The sequence below is a fragment of the Elephas maximus genome, chromosome 1, assembly GCF_024166365.1.
Source record: "Elephas maximus indicus isolate mEleMax1 chromosome 1, mEleMax1 primary haplotype, whole genome shotgun sequence".
In the NCBI taxonomy this organism is placed as follows: Eukaryota; Metazoa; Chordata; class Mammalia; order Proboscidea; family Elephantidae; genus Elephas; species Elephas maximus.
In genome coordinates, this window is record NC_064819.1 from 141,125,216 (window position 1) to 141,143,694 (window position 18,479).

An 18,479-nucleotide genomic window follows, 5' to 3' on the forward strand; every position below is an offset into this window, starting at 1 on the left:
AAACGAAGTTTATGGGGCTTGCAGGGCATACTGAAAAAGATGCCTTTTAGACACTTGGTTCTGCATGTTTCCATGTTTTGGGTGAGGTAGGGACTGTAGAAATAGATGAAGAAAAGTATCAACAATTGATGGGGAAGCAACTTTTTGGAGGGCAGCAGAATATGTATGTATTATTGACCCAGAACTGGTCATTTCTAAGACAGAATGTGTGACTGGAGAGCGTTGGGTCTCTTGAATTGAAGATGCTTGAGATACACTCTGCAATCACAAGTGAGGTTAAGAAGGAACTAAAAAAAAAAGGGTTTAGGGCTTCGCAAAGTGTGATACAGTCAATGAAATCCAGTGTGTGAGATAGAACATAGGATGTTTTAGACAGAATCTGTAGTTTATGTTGTGATTCTTTTTAAAATAGACTTTATTTTTCCAAGCAGTTTAGGTTTACAGAAAAATGGTGCAGCGTACAGAGTTCCTATGTATTTACCATGCCCCTGCACAAAGTTTCTCCTGTTAGTAACACCTTGCATTCCCGTGGTGCGTTTGTTAGAACTGATGAACCAATATTGATATTTCATTATTAACTAAAGTCCAAAGTTTACATTAGGGTTCACAATTGGTGGTGTACAGTCCTGTGGGTTTTGACAAATGCATAATGTCAACCACTTCGCAATCGCTCACCTTTTTACTTTCTCCATAGTTTTGCCTTTTCCAGAAGGTCGTATAGTTGGAATCATACAAGCCGCGATATGTAGATTTTTCACTTAGCAATATGCATTTAAGTTTCTTCCATGTCTTTTCTGGCTTGATACCTCATTTCTTTTTATCTCTGAATAATACTCCGTCGTATGTCACAGTTTTGCTTATCTCTTCACCTATTAAGGGACATTTTGGTTGCTTCTAATTTTTGGTAAGTACCTCTAAACATTCGGGTTCAGGTTTGTATGTGGACGTACGTTTTCATCTCATTTGGCTAAATACCTAGGAGCACAATTGCTAGATTGTATGGTAAGCCTATGTTAGCTTTGTAAGAAACTACCCGACTATAGTCCAAAGTGACTGTACCATTTCACCATTTTATATCCCTACGAACAGTGACTGAGAGTTTCTGTTGCTCCACAGCCTCAGCAGCATTTGGTGTTGTCAGCGTTTGGAATTTTGGTTATTCTAATAGAAGTGTCCTGGTATCTTATTGTTGTTTTTAATTTGTAATTCTCTAATGACATATGATAGAGCCCTGGTGGCACAGTGGTTAAGAGTTCGGCTGCTAATCAAAAGGTCACATCCACCAGCCACTCCTTGGAAACAGTATGGGTCAGTTCTACTCTGTCCTATAGAGTCACTATGGGTCAGAATCGACTCAAAGGCAACAGGTTTGGTTTTTAATGACATGCGATATTAAGCATATTTCTGTATGCTTATTTGCCATCTGTATATCTTCTTTGGCAAGGTTTCTGTTTAGATCTTTTGCCCATTTTGTAATTGGGTTGTTTGTTTTCTTATTGTTAAGTTTTAAGTGTTCTTTGTATATTTTGGATACATGTCCTTTATAAGATATGTGTTTTGCAAATATTTTCTCTGAGTCTGTGGCTTTTTTTTTTTATTCCCCTAATATATTATGACTCTTCCCTTGATGTCTTACTTCGTGTACTTTTGCATGTAATCTCACAGTTTAGCATAATTTATCTATAATTGCTTAATACCTGATAAATAATATTTATTGAGCACTTAATATGTGCCAGACTGTGCTTGATCGGTGTGTATGTGAGTGTGTGTGTGTAGTTTATTGTCTCTTTTAAGTCCCATGGCAAGTATGTTAGGTAGGTCATATCTAGTCACTTGGAGAGAAATTATAGTCCTCAATCCCTTCAGCTCTATTAGAAATTAAAAGAGAAGCCTTATTTGACTTATGTTTCACCTCAATCCTTTCTGGAGAAAAATGTGAATTACAGAGAGTTGCAGTACCATAGCTTCATTTTCTCTTCCCTCCTTTGGGGATGATGCTTTCTTAGCTATGCTTTGATATTAATGTTGAGAAAAGTCATCCAAGCAAATAAGTAAAATCTGATTGTATTTGTGGAAGGCTTATTTAAAGAGACAGGGGCATGTTACTGTTTCCACATCATATGTTATTGAAAGCAAGGTGGATATTTTAAAATATTATTTTTATTAATAAATATTAATTTTATGACTGTTGTCAGAGGTTGAAAATGTTTTACCATCTGTCCTTGTTATCTAGTGCTGCTATAATGGAAATACTACAGGTGGATGGCTTTAACAAAGAAAAATTTATTCTCTCACAGTCTAGGAGGCTAGGAGTCCAAGTTCAGAGTGTCAGCTCTGGGGGAAGTCTTTCTTTCTGTTTGTTGAACCAGGTCCTTGGGCTGAGAAGCTCCAAGACCAGGGGAAGATTGATGACAACAACCTTCCCCCAGAGCCAACAGAGAGAGCCTTCCCCTGGACCTAGCACCCTGAGTTTGGAATTCTAGCCTTCTGAACTGTGAAAGAATATATTGATGTTTTTTAAAGCCGTTCACTTGTGGTGTTTTTGTTATAGCAGCACTAGATAACTAAAACCGATAGTTTAAGGATTTTAAGACTGTACCCAGAAACCCAGTGCCATCGAGTTGATCCCGACTCATAGCGACCCTATAGGGCAGAGTAGAACTGCCCCGTAGAGTTTCCAAGAAGCGCCTGACAGATTTGAACTGCAACCCTTTGGTTAGCAGCCGTAGCACTTAACCACTATGCCACCAGGGTTAAGACTGTAAGCCATATTATATAAAATCACAACATGGTTCTCTGTTGTAGAACTTATATATGTTTTTACTCTCTGTGTGTTTTTCCAAATTGACGTCTCTAGCACATGACCTCATCATACTTTTATGAGGTTATAGAAACAAAGCAGCCAGGAAGGGTGGTGGCCAGTTTTGAGTATTCCTGTCCCTATAACATACACATGAGAGAACCACTGTCTTCACATTTGTCTCCATCAGTGCATGGAAGAGAAGAGATAGAATGGTTGTACTTGCCAAAAGGAAGTGGAAAGCATAAAGAACAAAGCAACTTTTTGCTTCTCGACTTAGTAGTTGGTAGGATTAATTTTATAAGTCTTTCCTGAAATCCTAACCCATGAAGTTGAGCTTACTTTGATAGAAAATTAAGTAGGTTAATGAATTATTTAAACTTGTTCGCTTTCTTAGTGGAGAGCTATTTTGAATTCCATGTGGAAAAATATAATCTACTCGATTAATTACAATTGCCCCCTTCCCTTTTTGTGAAGAGTGAGGTGAATGTCTTGAGAATAAGTCATTTCAAATGTTTATCATTAAAAAAAAAAACCCAGTTTATCGTTACTCATAAGAAAAAGAAAATGTCTTATTGGCTTAAAATAAGCAGGCTGTCTACCTGGTTAGTATAGAAATAGCCACTTGCAGTTGCTGAGGGCTCATTGTTCCGGGTACCAGAACATTTGTGAACTTTTTGTGTTATTTCCATGACTTGTAATACAGATGTTGTTGTTGTTGTTAGGTACCATGGAGCCAGTTCCGACTCATAGCGACCCCACGTACAACAGAACGAAACACTGTCTGGTCCTGCTGCATCCTCACAATCAGTGTTATGCTTGCGCCCATTGTTGCAGCCATTGTGTCAGTCCATCTTGTTGAGGGTCTTCCTATTTTTCGCTGACCCTCTCCTTTAGCAAGCATGATGTCCTTTTCCAGGGACTGATCCCTTCTGATAACATGTCCAAAGTATGTGAGACATAGTCTTGTCATCCTTGCTTGTAGTACAGATATTGTAGTGATATATAGCAAGCACATACCTGTTGACTATAGTGGTTACAGTAGGCACTTGTTAAATGAGTGAACTCCAAACCAATGCTCCATCCCCTAATTCTACCCCATCAGCTTCTAATTTTGTTGGCAGACAAAAAAGAAACAAAATAGTTTTCCAAATGTATGGTGGGGAGATGTCACTTTCACTCTTTTTTTCATACCCTGTTCAACTAGTATCCCCCTGCCTCTAACTTCAAGAAAATATGAACTGTCAGGTGAGATCTTTATTGACTTCCTATATACCAGGGGTAGTTTTCTATATCCTTATACAGTCTCATCCTCTTTCATTCAGTCTCAGGGGCAAGTTTATTTCCATGTCATTGAGCGTAACCCAACCTGGGTCCTTGACTCAGTTTTCTTCTACCTTCTCCAGGGCCATGTCCTACCTGTCATTCCTATTCTCTCTGCATATTCCCAAGGTCTGCTTCTTCGTGATTATAGTTGCTTAATTTTCTCCCGACTTGTCATGCCACATTTGTCTGCATTGCTACCGATGTTATATTCTCCCAGCTCAGGTGCTCAGAAGAGGTGGCCATTCTTCGTTTATTTTCTATCCATTGAACTCTGGCCTTTGTCCACAACCTTGACTGACAAAAACTATAAGAATAAGGCCGCCAGTGATTTTTTAATTAGCAATTCCAAAAGGTATTCTTTTTTATTTCTTTATTTTGTTGGACTTCTGTACTGTATTCAGTTCTTCTTGAAGCTGTTTCCTTGACTTTTATAACACCATCCTATTTTGATTCTCCTTGTACTTCTCTATTTTTTCTTTCTCTGTCTCCTAATGACTGTACTTTCTCCATCTAGCCCTCAAACACTGATACTCCTCAGGGTCCCTCTTTGATCCTCTGTTCTATTCACTGCCGGTACTCTCCCCTAAGAGATCATAATCATTTTTATTATTTCAGGCACCACCGACACACTGATGAGTACCAAAATGAATTTTCAGCCTAGGTCTTTTCTCCAACTTTAGGTTCATGTGGCCAATTTCTAGGTGAACATCTCTGCTTAGATTTCCCCCAGTTGCTTCAACTATTTACAGGAGCAAACCTGACCTCTTCATAACTAAAAAAAAAAACAAAAACGATTGCGTTGGTTCTGACTCATAGAGACCCTATAAGACAGAGCAGAACTGGCCCATAGGGTTTCCAAGGAGCTGCTGGTGGATTTGAACTGCCAGCCTTTTGGTTAGCAGCCAAATCCTTAACCTCTGTCCCAACCAGGGCTCCAACCTCCTCATAGTCTCTCTTAAACCAGTTGGTAGCACCATCATCTTTGGAATCACCTAAGTCAGACCCATGGAATGAATTTATTTTTAACTTCATTGCTCACATCCAGTCAGTTGGCTGCTTTCCAGATTATGTTTTGTGTTTTTTTCCAAGATAAATCCCTTTCTTTCCTTTCTACTGTAGCTGCTTGGTTCGTTTCTCTCATCATTTGATATTGGGGCTCACTGAAGGGTCTCTTAACTGATCTCTGAATGTTTCATCATGGCCCTTTCAAATCTGCCCTTCTTACAGCTAACAGAGTGATTTATGAAGTGTAAATAAAACCATGTTACTTTCCTGCATTATACCTTGTTAGTGCCTCATCCTGCCCCCCGGTGCTGACAGCACTATTTCTTAAACTTGATTCCATGAATATAGGCATGTGCTTTCGGAAGTTGCTCAAAAAATATCAAAATTTTTTAATTTTGTGTGTTCATTTTGCTGATAATCATTTAAAAATAAAACAACAACCTTGTTTGTGTTATGATGGTATCTATGTCAAAGAATGACCTAAAGTTACTAGATTTAGCTTTTAATAATGGTATTTATCAGCAGTGTCAGATGACTTTGTGGGTTATAGACATAGACTAAGGCTGGCTGATATGTTTTTATGGACTCTATAAAATGGATAGAGATAGATATATATAGAGAGAAAAACTTACAAACAAATACGCATGCGTATGTATAAATTGTTTACATATGTTTATATTTATATTAGGGATGTATATGATTCTTTCAAATGGGTATCTTGTTACTCAGGTTTGAAGAACATTCACTCTACATCATACAGGATAAATATTAAGGTCCTTAATATGTCCTTCAAGGTGTTTTTTGACCTGGCTTCTACGTGTTTCTTCATCTTTATCCCTTGCCTCATAGTGTCTGCTGGACCAACATCAAACTGCTTATGGTTCTTCATATACACCATGCTTCCTCTGCCCTTTCTTCTGTGATTTTGCTCTTAGCCCTTGATGTATGGAATAGTCTTACCTTCCTCCATTCTCTGACCTTTTGATTTTGAACTCCTACTTATGCTTTAAAAGTTAGAGCCATCATTACTTCCTCTAGGGTGCACTAATCTAACCAGGCAGGGTGTTCATTGGCCCTCCTGTTTTCATAGTGTCCTGCAGAGATCTCTGTCTCTGGAAGTAACTTTATTGCTTTGTGATTACCTGTTGAGATCTGTATCAGACTGTGACCTCCTTCAGCTATAGTCTTGTGGTTTTCTACACTGTATCCTTCGAGCTTGGCACATAGTTGGCCAGTAATCCATATCTTTGTGGGGAAGAGATTTGATGTACAGATGAATAAATGAGAGATAAAACCAAAAAACCAAACCTGCTGCCATTGAGTCGATTCCAACTCATAGCAACCCTACAGGACAGAGTAGAACTGCCCCATAGCGTTTCCAAGGAGCGCCTGGCAGATTCGAACTGCTGACCTCTTGGTTAGCAGCCATAGCACTTAACCACTATGCCACCAGGGTTTCCAAATGAGAGATAAAAACTAAAAATCAAACCCAGTGCTGTCGAGTCGGTTCCAACTCATGGCGACCCTATAGCGACCCTATGTAAATGAGAGATAGTAACCTAAAAATACATGGGTCAATTACGGTCGTTTTCTACCAGTGAAAATAAAGACCTTTTCCACGTTTGGCCAAAGTGACTTCTTTCACAGTTGTTGCTCTATTCGGTTTTTATACTACTGTTTTAAAAGTGATATGTATATTTCAGGCTTCATTCAGCATTTTTAATTGGAAAAATCAGTGTCTAGCTTTTATATGAAAAAATTTTAGATAGAGAAAGATAATTCCTCCATTCCTTTCTGTTTCAGGAAATCTGGCTTCCCAGTTACAGACTCAGGAACCTAGAAGCTCTGAAAATACATCAGTGCTGCTGGAAGATTCTGGGTGCGATTTATCAAATGAGCAGCGAACTGAACCTTCAGAGACATCCCAGCATTTCATGGAGAGCTGCTCCCTCACACCCTTTCCACCACTGCCCATTATGAAAAGACATTGTGCCACTCTGCAAAACCCTCTGTCTTCTCACATGCAATTCTTGCAACATCTACTTGAATTGAAGAACGTGACAGAATCAGACAGTCTGAAAACAGGTTTAAGTCAGTTTGAAAATGACTATTCCGCAGTATCTGATTCTGTTTTTCAGTTGCTGGATGGCCTGATCACTTTTTACAGTAATCCCCAAATTCCTTTTTCAAGCTTTTGGACAGAAGCTGTTTGTATGTTAGCTAGGCTCTTCAGTGATTATAACTTATCTAATCATATTCTTAAAAAGTGTTCCAAGAAGTTGGAAGAATTTGAGAAAACTCTACTACAGGTTATTTTAAGGAACAACCATATTAATCGGGTAAGTAATCTTTCCAATTTATGAAATAAGATGTCAGTGATTTTAGTAAACATTCCATTTGATAATATTTTTTACTGGCCCTTGTGACTCAGATTCTCCAGTTGGGCCTTCTTTTCTGGCTGTTTGCAGGTCTAATTCATTGTAATGTCTTGACCTCTGGCCTCTGATTGCTACAGCATTGTTCTCCACAGGTCTCTGTTTTAAGCTTGTGGTTCTCTGTTTTTAGTTAACTTCCCTATTTTTATCAGTATTCTTGGATTCTCCTCTGTCCTTATGTTTTTACCTACTTATATTTACTTCCTGTTGCTCAGAAAATCTCAATACTTTTCAAAAAACCACAAACACAGATACTGATAGCTTCTCAATTTATAATTTCTGAGAGTCCTGAATTCCTCATGTTGGACTATCTGCGTTGTATTCAATTTGTTCTTTTTTTCACATTGACTTGCAGCAAATACCTTGAGGTCAAAGACTGTTTTCCTCTTCTTTTGGAATTTCCCTTGTACGTGGCATACTTCCAGATGGACCTTCTGTAGATGTAGGTTAATTGACTGAATTGTCCGAGGAACATACATTATGAAACTTACTTTTTTTTCCCCTTAGCTATTTCCTATTGCTTAGAAACCTTGACTCAGGAGATCCTTATTTCACAAGTGACGTTGAGGTAACCTCAGGTTGTTTTATTTTATTTATTTATTGGCTTTTGAGACATAGTGGAGAGTTTCTTTTTGCATTACTTTATATCTTGCTCTCTATCTGATCATTTGGGGTATTCCGAATGCCTCCCCATTTTAATCATTTTTAATTCACTACTAAAAATATCAGAGGAGACTAAAAGGTCTAACTTATTAACTGTCTTTCTCTGCAGGAAAAGATTGGTCATTTTTTCTTTCAATATATAATTATTAAGTGTTTCTCCTCAGTGCCATGATCGAAGGACATGGTAATAGTGTAGGGTTTATCTTAATAAGCAACATGCTCATAAAATTTGAACTGATAACCCAATTCATTGAGCATATGTTTGTTCTTTCCTTCTGGGAAAACCTATTAATGTGTGAATTGACTAATGTTACAGAAAACTTTATGATGAAGCTTTTGGCATTTGTGAAAAATACTGAATTTTCTGTCTGGGAAACTGAAATCTTTTTCCGTTGGACATGGCCAATCAGGAATTAAAAATCAGATTTTCTTTAGTATATCTAAGACATATAATCTGTTCCTAACCCATTATTAAATAACTCAAATACTTAATATGCCTTAACCAGTTTTTGTATATTTCTGCTTTCTTCTTTTAAAACTATTTTAAGCATGTTTTACAGGATTTATAATCCCCCAGATACTGGTGTGTTCTTCATCAGAGTATAAGACAAGGCAAATATTTTTTCAGTCTAGTTTTTTTCTGACTTAGAAATTGGAGATTGATCTAATTTACACCTACACAAGAATATCCTTGGGAGGTGTGTGGAAGTAGGGGAGTGTGTCAAAGAAGCTTATTATGGAATAAATGGATTTGAAGTGTATTTTCCCGAATAGTTGGTCCACAAAGGAAGAATGAGTAATTAAATGGCTTTGGTCATTTCTTAGAAAGCTCGTTGTTGCCTTCAGAGAAAGTAGAATCTGAAAATCACTCACTGCATTTAGAATTAGGACGATGATTCATGAATGAATTTAATGGCATCTTCTCTAGGGATATTTTTTCTCCTCAGCAAAGGCATCTTACACTAAATCACTCAAATGGTTGGCATCATCATTGACTCCATCATTATTATATGTATTACCATCATCGTCATTTTCCAGATTTTTTTCATAAAGCTTGATTCTTTATTGGGACAATTGACTAGTGATTGCTGTTTTAAAATGTTTTTCTATCTTTGTTTAGCTTTCTTTAAATAATAAGTAAAGTTTCAAGGAAGAATATATTCTGAGATGAAATAAAGGGTAGCTCATTATTGCATTTTCATTGATACTGTTTGGTAGGTTAAAACAAATACCATAATTGAGAAAAAAAGCTACTTTTTGGGAAAAATCTTGTTTTCAAAGAATGGAAATGTTTAATTAAATTATATTGCTTTGAAACTCGAGCCCTGCTCTTGATGTCGTTAAGATTACATGTGTGTAATGTGATAGGAGAAGGTGTGGTATAAATATTTTAATATTATGACAGAGGAATTTCATGTGTTTATAATTCACGTATAACCAGTTTTTAAGTAAATATAGTTCTTCAACATTTAGTTGAATTATTCTGACTATAACTTCATTCTTTAATGATCAGTAAGGACTTTGGGATCTTTCAAAATCTTGAGGTCATCATTGTGATTATCACTTGTCAAGGGACCGCATATATTGACGGTGTAGCAGGCTGAACTGGATTCTGTGGACTTGATGAGATACTCTAGAGATTGTTTTGAATAATTCCCTGATGTCAGCATGGTTGAAATGATAGCAAGTGCCAGGAAAAATATGTTATTTGTGCTTTCTTAGATTTAGATAAAGCCTATTTGTATTTGTGATATTTTGGGTACTTTCCTTTTAATTTATTAAATAATGAATAACTTAGGAATTGTTAGCTCAGTCCTGTGTCTGTATTGTATTTTGAGAATAGCCATTAGTGTGGGCCTGGAGGGTATAATGTACAATGACATATTTTTTACATATAGAAGATATGTGCTTGAAAGCAGATGACATACAGGGGTCTGCTCTGCACTGGGTTTGCTCTAGGGGTCCTGGGAAGCAGTCTAGCCTCAACTTGGCACTGAGTTCTTCTGTACTTGTAGGCACCTTCCTCACTGCCCTGTGTACTTTATTTTTTAGGTTTTAATGCCCTTTGCTTGACTGACAACCTGACCTTTCCAATATTTCTAGCCTCAAAATTTGCCTATTTGTATGATTAGAGACAATGTGGGCTAATCCTATCATTGTATTGCCACCTGTTTCTTTACTGGCCAGGATACTATCATAGAATCCATGGCAACAGAATGGTTAGGATTTCTATTTAGATTTTGCAGCAGTATTTTTGTTTTAAATTTTTTGTGTCTTTGAAGAGATGGGAATGATTATATGAGGTGAAATATAAAAATCTATAGTAATCATTGAGCTTGTAGTTATTTTACATATACTGTTAAATCTTGGAGACATAATAGAAGATACTTAGAAAACTTTCTCTTCTAATTTATTCTTTTAAACCATAAAACAACTTTTGCACATGTTAGTTGTGCAATTGAAAAAAAAATTGACTGCCAGGTAAACATTAAATTAAAATTTTTTGTTTGTGTGGTGGGCAAAATAATGGTCCCCCAATGATATCCATGTTCTAACTTCCAAAACCCATGGGTATGTTATGTTACATGGCAAGGGGGCAATTAAGTTTGCTAATTAAGATTGACCTTGAGATGGAGAGAGCATCTTGAATTATCCAGGTGGACCCAATGAACTCACAAAGGTTTTTGTAAGCGAAAGAGGGGGGCACGAGAGTCAGTGTCCATATCAGAAATTTTGAAGATGCTACCCTGCTGGCTTTGAGGATAGAGAAAGGGGCCTTGAGCCAAGGAATGCAGGCTGAAAAAAGCAATGAAAGGTATTCTCCACTAGAGCTTCTAGAGGAATACAGCCCTGCCAGTGTCTTGATTTTAGCCCAGTGAGACCCAGTTTGGACTTCTGACCTCTAGAACTGTAAGAAAATAAATATATTGTTTTCAGCCACTGTGTGGTAATTTGTTACAACAGCAGTAATAAACTCACACAAAATATGCTAACCAGTTTTTACAGTTCTTTTCTACCCATTATCTCATTAATTTTATACAATAGCCCTGTGAGATAGGCGTGGTTGTCATTCCTATTTCCATATTGTTTTCAGCCACTGTGTGGTAATTTGTTACAACAGCAGTAATAAACTCACACAAAATATGCTCACCAGTTTTTACAGTTCTTTTCTACCCATTATCTCATTAATTTTATACAATAGCCCTGTGAGATAGGCGTGGTTGTCATTCCTATTTCCATATGCTAGATGAGAAAAATCAGACTCAGAGAGCTTTGACTATGGCCACAGAGCTAATTAGAATTAACTTAAACACTAGGACCTAGCATGAGAGTTCGGAGTGGCTCTTCTTTCTCTCTTCATTCTTTCTCTCCGCACAATCCCTCATAACTGGTAAAATTGACCCGGGTTATGTGATGTATGTGGATATCACTTATACACACCCTTCCCCTCCTGTCACCCACTGCTGTGGTCTGTATGCTCATCCTTTCCTGTCTAAATTCCTGCAGTAGCCTCCTGTCAGATCCCTGACTTGTCTGATCCCTCCAATCCATCCAACTCATTATTGTCAGAGTGTTCTTTAAAAATGTTGAAAATCCTTCAGTGGCTACTCATGGATTTACAAGAAAGTATACATTCTTCACCTTAGCCTATAACACTCTTCCCTGCCTGGCCCTTATCCAGTCAGCTGCTTCCTTATTATCTTTCTCTACAGCTGTCCCAGACATTGTTTATTCCAGTTAGATAGAATTATTTGTAGCCTTCCAATTACTTCTAATTCTGTCCTTCACCTCTGTTCTTAATCCTTGTTAATCCGTTGGCCTAGAATGCCCCTCTCCCATTCCTCCCCATCCCATCTGACTAGTTCCACCTGTCCTTACAAATTCATCTCTAGCATTATTTCCACTAAGAAGACTTTCCTCCTACTCTGCTTCCCTTTTGTTGATTGCGAATCCCTCCATAAATTCACCACAGTACATATTACACTGTAGAGTAGTTACTGACTGAATTGTCTTTATGTTCCACTAGCCTTTCAGGCCATATATCACATCTTACTTCAATTTATATCCTCTGTGCTCATCTCAGTGCCTGGGTTTGGGTCATCTCTTTACAGCTTGGTGAGGGTGGAAGTTTAGGCCTGCCAAGTTGCCTTTGCTTACATGAGTAAGGTGGGCTGCGGTTTTCTTCTGTGTTGTTTGGGTGCAGTAGAGCAGTTATTTTCTAAAAGCTTTCTGTCACGCTAGGCTGGGCTCTTTTCTGCGTTTGGCTAGGGAGAACAGGTTTGTTTTTTGTTGTTGTCTGTACTTGTTGGCGTTTCCTAATTGTTGGCTTCTTTAGTTCCAAGTCTGGAATATATGAGGCAAAAAGAAAAGTCAGGGAACTAACTACTACTTTGTACTTCTTGCATCTTGAGTCCCATAGTCAGTCTGCCTTCTTCTCTCCACCTTTCAGTCTTCTTGGGTTTGTTTCATACATAATACTCAGGGTTTTTAATTGTACTTAGTGGGAAGATTAAGGATAAGTAAGTTTACTCCATCTTCCCAAAATTGGAAGCCTATGAATATATTTTTAAAAATCAAATAATATTCCATACTTAAAATGACCAGGAACTACCCCCCCTGCCCACCACTCAGCTCCTGAGTACCAGCCTTCAGAGACCACCACTGCCAGATCTTTAAACTTTTCCTGCCACTGATTACCTTCATGCTTTTAAATAAAAGGCCTATACTACAATTTTTCAAGTTTTTTTTTTTTCTTATATGTTCCCTTGTATAGGAGTATCTCTTATATAGCTGCCCTTCTCTTACAACTACCCTTCTCCCCTTACTCTCCAAACATAGTTTTTATTAATAAAAAAAAAAGATCTGGTTAAATCAGTACTAAGTATTTATATTATGATAAGCATGCATTTCTTTTTTTAGCACCAAGACATATGTAATCATTACATTTCCTTTTTTGTGTAACTTTTTATTTTTTTCTGGAGATGATACTTAGAATTATCTTTACCATTTGCTTAATTTTGTGTGTACCTATAACTGATTATTTTTCCAGACATGTGTATACATTGTTGTAAACATCTCATTATGGCCAAATTAAGTCATTTATCAGGTCCATCTTTTTTCTTAAAGGCACACCTTCTGGAGCCCTCCATTTTCCTGTTCTAATCTGGACTGAATGTTCTCAGTGTCTGCTGCTCAGCTTTACTCCAGGGATTTCTTTTAATCATGATTCCGGCGATTCCCTTTGCCGATTTCCTATGCTGGATCTCGTAATTGTTGGATCCTGTCTATTCCTATTCCTGGTTTATAACTTCATTTAGGTGGTGCCCATTCTTTATGAGCTCATTTAGAAAGGGTTCATGGAATGTAAACTTTTAAACTATTTGCATGCCTATAATATTTTATTCCAACATTAAACTTTACTGATAAATTAGGGTAGAATTCCAGGTTAGAAATAATTTTTTCCGTAGAATTTAATACATTTTTCTACTAATTTCTAGATCCTAGTGTTGTTAATGAGAAGTTCATTGTAATTCTGATTTTTATTTTTTGAATGCGATCTGCTCTTCACCCCCTCTTATCTCCAGAAGCTTTTAGGATCTTCTTATTCCTACTGTTTTGTAGCTTCAGGATGGGGTGCCTTGGTGTGGGTGTGTTAAACTTCCCCTGGATTCTTGATGAGTCCTTGGGGTCTTATCCTTCAGTTCTGATTTTCTTTTCTTTTTTTTTTCCTTTTTTAACTTTATTGTGCTTTAGGTGAAAGTTTATAGAGTAAGTTAGTTTCTCAATCAAAATTTTATGCACAAACTGTTTTATGACATTTGTCAGCACTCTCCCCCTTTCACTTCCCACCCTGGATTCTCTGTGTCCATTAGTCCAGGTTTCCTGTCTCATTCTCCCTTCTTGTCTTTGATTTTGGGCAGGTGTTGTGCATTTGGTCTGGTATGCTTGATTGAACTAAGAAGCATGTTCCTCACACCTTTTATTGTTGTTATTGTTTGTTTCATAGGCCTGTCAAATCTTTGGCTGAAAAGTGGACTTCGGCAGTAGCTTTCGTTATGAATTAGCAGGGGTCTAGAGGCCATAGTTCCAAGGGTTCCTCCAACCTCTGTCAGACCAGTACGTTCAGTAAGTCGTGTGTGTGTGTGTGTGTGTGTGTGTGTGTGTAACCAGGTACCACCTAGTTCTTCTGGGCTTATAGGCTGGTGGAGGCTGTGGTTCATGTGGTCCGTTAGTCCTCTGGACTATTATTTTTCTTGTGTCTTTTGTTTGTTTCATTTGCCTTTGCTCTGGATCAGATGGGACTAATAGATATATCTTAGATGGTCATTTTCAAGCTCTTAAGACCCTAGACGCTACTCACCAAAGTAGAATGTAAAACATTTTCTAGGATGTAGGGCATTTTCTTTATGAACTATGTTATGCCAACTGACCTAGATGACCCCTGTGACTATGGTCTCCAGCTCTCAGTCCCTCAAGGTTTTTGGATGTGTCTAGGAAGCTTCTGTGACTGCCTTGGACAGGTTGAGTTGATGTCCTTTATATTGTGTGTTGTCTTTCCATTCTCCAAAGTTAATGCTTGTCCACTATCTAGTGATTTCTTCTCCCAATCCCTCCCTCCCTCGTAACCATCAAAGATTTTATTTTTTTCTGTGTGTAAACCTTTTCTTGGGTTTTTATAATAGTGGTCTCATAGAATAGTATGGTATTTCTATTTCTAGCTTTTTATTTTTTTCATTGCAGATATCTTTTTTTTTTTTTTTATGGTACTTTAGGTGAAAGTTTACAGCTCAAGTTAGCTTCCCATGCGTAAATTTATACACACACTGTTATGTGACCCTAGTTGCTATCCCTGTATTGTGACCGCACATTCCTCCTTTCCACCTGGAATTTCCTTGTCCGTTCATCCAGCTCTTATTCATTTCTGCCTTCCCATCTTGCCTCTGGACAGGAGCTTCCCATTTAGTCTCACATATCTACTTGGGCACACTCTTCACAGTTATCATTTTATGTCTTATAGTCCAGTCTGTTCTTTGAAGAGTTGGCTTTGGAAATGGTTTTAGTTCTGGGTTAACAGAGAGTTTGGGGGCAGTGTCTTCTGGGGTTCCTTCAGTCTCAGTCAGACCACTGAGTCTGGTCTTTTTACTAGAATTTGAGTTCTACACCCCACTTTATTCCTGCTGTATCAGGGACTCTCTGTTTTGTTGCCCGTCAGAGGAGTCAGTGGTGGTAGCCGGGCACCATCTAGTTCTTCTGGCCTCAGGCTGATGGAGTCTCTGGTTTATGTGGCCTCTTTTGTCTCTAGGGCTAGTATTTTCCTTGTGTCGTTGGTGTTCTTCATTCTCCTTTGCTTTAGGTGGATTGGGATCAATTGTTGGATCTTAGATGGTTGCTCATTAGCTTTTATGACCCCAGACGCCACTCACCAAAGTGGGATGCAGAACATTTTCTTAATACACTTTGTTATGCCAGTTGACCTAGAAGTCCCCTGCAACCATGGTCCCCAGGCCCCCGCCCCTGCTACACTGTCCCTTGAAGTGTTTGGTTGTGTTCAGGAAACTTCTTAGCTTTTGGTTTAGTCCAGTGGTGCTGACTTCCCGTATATTGTGTGTTGTCCTTCCCTTCACCTAAGATAATCTTTGTCTTGAATTCCTATCTCCTTCCCTCCCTACTCTTGTAACCATCAAAGAATGTTTTCTTCTGTGTTTAAACCATTTCTTGAGTTCTTCTAATAGCGGTCTCATACAATATTTGTCCTTTTGGGACTGACTAATTTCACTCAGCATAATGCCTTCCAGATTCTTCCGTGTTATGAGATGTTTTGTGGATTCATTGTTGGTCTTTATTGTTGTGTAGCATTTTATTATGTGAATATACCATAATTTGTTTATCCGTTTGTCCACTGATGAACACCTAAGTTGTTTCCATCTTTTTGCTATTGTAAACAGTGCTGCAGTGAACATGGGTGTGCATGTATCTATTTGTGTGAAGGCTCTTATTTGTCTAGGGTATATTCCAAGGAGTGGGATTGCTGGATCATATGGTACTCCTATTTCTAGCTTTTCAGGGAAGCGCCAAATCTATTTCCAATTGGTTGTACCATTTTGCATTCCCATCAGCAGTGTATAAGTGTCCCAGTATCTCCACAACCTCTCCAATATTTATTATTTTGTGTCTTTTGGGTTAATGCTAGCCTTGCTGGGGTGAGATGGTATCTCAGTGTAGTTTTGATTTGCATTTCTTAAATGGGTAATGATTGTGAGCATTTCCTCATGTACCTGTTAGCTGCCTGAATGTCTTCTTTGGTGAAGTGCCTGTTCATATCCTTTTCCCATTTTTTAATTGGGTTATTTGTCTTTTTATGATTGAAACTTTGTAGTATCTTATAGATTTTAGAGATTAAACTCTGATTGAATATGTCATAGCCAAAAACTTTTTCCTAGTCCGTAGGTTGTCTTTTTTACTCTTTTGGTGAAGTCTTTTGATGAGCATAAATGTTTGGTTTTTAGGAGCTCCCAGTTATCTAGTTTCTTTTCTGGTGTATAGGTTCTAAAATCCGGTAGTGTGAGGCCTCCCACTTTGTTCTTCTTTTTCAGTAATGGTTTACTTATCTGGAATCACTTCCCTTTCCATATGAAGTTGGTGATTTGTTTCTATTTTGAGCATTTTAAGGAGGCACTGTAGCCATTTTCCAAAGTGGTCGTACCATTTTACATTCTCACTACCAGTATATAAGTGTTCCAGCCTCCCTGCAACCTTTCCAACATATGTTGTTTCGTGTTTTTTGGATTAGTATCAGTAATGTTGAGGTGAAATGGTATCTCATTGCAGTTTTGATTTGCATTTCTCTAATGGTTAATGATCTCTAGAGTTTCCTCATGTGTCTGTTAGTTGCCTGAATATCTTCTTTAGTGAAGTGTCTGTTCATATCCTTTGCCCACTGCATTATTTATCTTTCTGTTATTGAGGTGTTGAAGTATTCTGTACGTTCTACTTTTGTTTTTTTTGTGAAGTCTTTTGATGAGCATAAATGTTTAATTATTAGAAGCTCCCTGTTATCTAGCTTATCTTCTGGTGTTTCTGCATTGTTTGTTATGGTTCGTATTACAGTTATGGCATGTATTAGGGCCCCTAGCATTGTCTCTATTTTTTCTTCCATGATCCTTATCATTTTAGGTTTTATATTTAGGTCTTTGATCCATTTCGAGTTAGTTTTTGTGTATGGTCTGAGGTATGGGTCTTATTTTCTTTTAATTGTTTTTCTCATAAATTTCTGCCTCCTGGAACACCTTTGGTCTGGATCCTCCAAATTTCTTTATCTTTTTTTCTTAAGCCTTTTTTTGTGTAACTTTGTCTTTTTATTTTTATTTATTTATTTTAACTTGGGGGTAGTTTTCTTATTTTTTTCTTCTAGCTGTTCTATTGAAATTTTTATTTCTATTGTAACATTTTTAGTTTCTATGAGTTCTTATTCTTGGGATGTGTTTTATACCATATACACAGATATAAAATGTTGTTTTAAGTTTTATTTGTTTCCTTCTTTGCCTCTATTTTCTCCTGGTCCTTATACCTCCTCTTGACCACTATTTTGTTCATGTTTGAGGCTTTCCTGTACCTTGAACTAATATGGAAAGATAGGTAAGACTTAAGGTGGTCACCTGACAGATAACTTGTGTTGAAGAGCATGCACATTGCCTAAGCAGAGTCAGTGAGACTGGAGGGAACATGGAGAACCCTGGGAACTGCCGCAAGTTTGGGAGTTTGATTTAGAAGGAGTAGACCTTAGTGATAGAGAAGAGCCAGGTAATGAAGAGTCTTGTATGTTATGTTAAATATGTTAAATTTGGACTTCTTCTGTAGGCCAAGCTTCTTAAGGTATACACAAGTGGGCTTCAGTAATTCCATGAACCATTTAACATTGCGTGCGTAGTTTTGTGTTTCTGAGCATGTTCTTTTCTTCCTAAAAAGGGGCTCATAGCTTTCATTTGGTTTTAAAAGAATACTGTGATCTCTCAGAAGTAAAGAACATCTGGGGAATCATTTAGAGTATTCGACACACCGTTCCCAAATGAATGCATTTCTCTCATCCATTTTCTACCCACTTTTCATAATGTGACTCATATCTCACTTTACTCATAAATTCATTCTTATCAGTCAGGTCCTGAAATGGCTTCCTCTCATGAACTCCTACTTATTGCCTACATAATTCACTTATTAATTCATCATATATTATCTCAGTGTACTTAGTATGG

At 37.6% G+C, this 18,479-nt stretch overlaps 1 protein-coding gene across 1 annotated transcript in view; it reads left to right on the forward strand.

The window, feature by feature from the left end:
- The window catches only part of MEI4 (meiotic double-stranded break formation protein 4), a 199,631-nt gene that overhangs the window by 35,683 nt on the left and 145,469 nt on the right, over positions 1-18,479 (forward strand). The window contains exon 3 of the mRNA XM_049895960.1: positions 6,952-7,470. Coding sequence (XP_049751917.1) covers positions 6,952-7,470 — 519 coding nt within the window. The remainder of the gene's footprint in view (positions 1-6,951; positions 7,471-18,479) is intronic.